Genomic DNA, 671 nt, shown 5'->3' with positions numbered 1-671 from the left:
GGCTAACGACAGCAGCACAGCGTACCGGTTCCTGCTTCAACAGTGCTTGAACGGAACCCGGTGCCTTCCGTGACCTGCCTGCGACTGAACCCCGAGATCCCACCGCGAGACCATCATGAGCTCCCAGGTCCGACACAACTACCACCAGGAAAGCGAGGCCGGCGTCAACCGCACCGTCAACCTGCAGCTTCAGGCCTCCTACGTCTACCTGTCCCTGGGATACTATTTTGACCGAGATGACGTGGCATTGTCCAAGTTCTCAAAGTTCTTCCGCAAACAGTCTGAAGAGAAGCGTGAACACTCTGAGAAACTGCTGAAGTTCCAGAACAAGCGTGGAGGTCGTGTGGTCCTACAGGACGTGAAGAAGCCGGAAGCGGACGAGTGGGGACATGGAACCCAGGCAATGGAGTACGCGCTGAAGCTGGAGAAGACGCTCAACCAGGCTCTGTTGGACCTACACAAGGTCTCCACTGACCACTCTGACCCCCATATGTGCGACTTCCTGGAGAGCCATTTCCTGGAGGAAGAGGTGAAGCTCATCAAGAAGCTTGGCCACCACCTGACCAACCTGAGGCGTGTGAAGGCTGCAGAGGTGGGCATGGGCGAGTACCTCTTCGACAGGCTGACTTTGGGTGAGGAGAGCGACTAGGCCCGTCCAGGGTGAATCTGGG

At 57.4% G+C, this 671-nt stretch overlaps 1 protein-coding gene across 1 annotated transcript; it reads left to right on the top strand.

Annotated features, from left to right (window-relative positions):
- Positions 1-115: 115 nt before the first annotated feature.
- LOC117799348 (ferritin light chain, oocyte isoform-like) lies at positions 116-649 on the top strand. Its single transcript, XM_034651822.1, has one exon. The coding sequence runs from the start codon at positions 116-118 to the stop codon at positions 647-649; it is 534 nt and encodes a 177-aa protein (XP_034507713.1).
- Positions 650-671: the final 22 nt, after the last annotated feature.

The sequence above is a fragment of the Ailuropoda melanoleuca genome, unplaced genomic scaffold (assembly GCF_002007445.2).
Source record: "Ailuropoda melanoleuca isolate Jingjing unplaced genomic scaffold, ASM200744v2 unplaced-scaffold47768, whole genome shotgun sequence".
NCBI lineage: Eukaryota > Metazoa > Chordata > Mammalia > Carnivora > Ursidae > Ailuropoda > Ailuropoda melanoleuca.
Note: the sequence above shows the minus strand (reverse complement) of the source record. Positions and strands in the feature narration are given on the sequence as shown.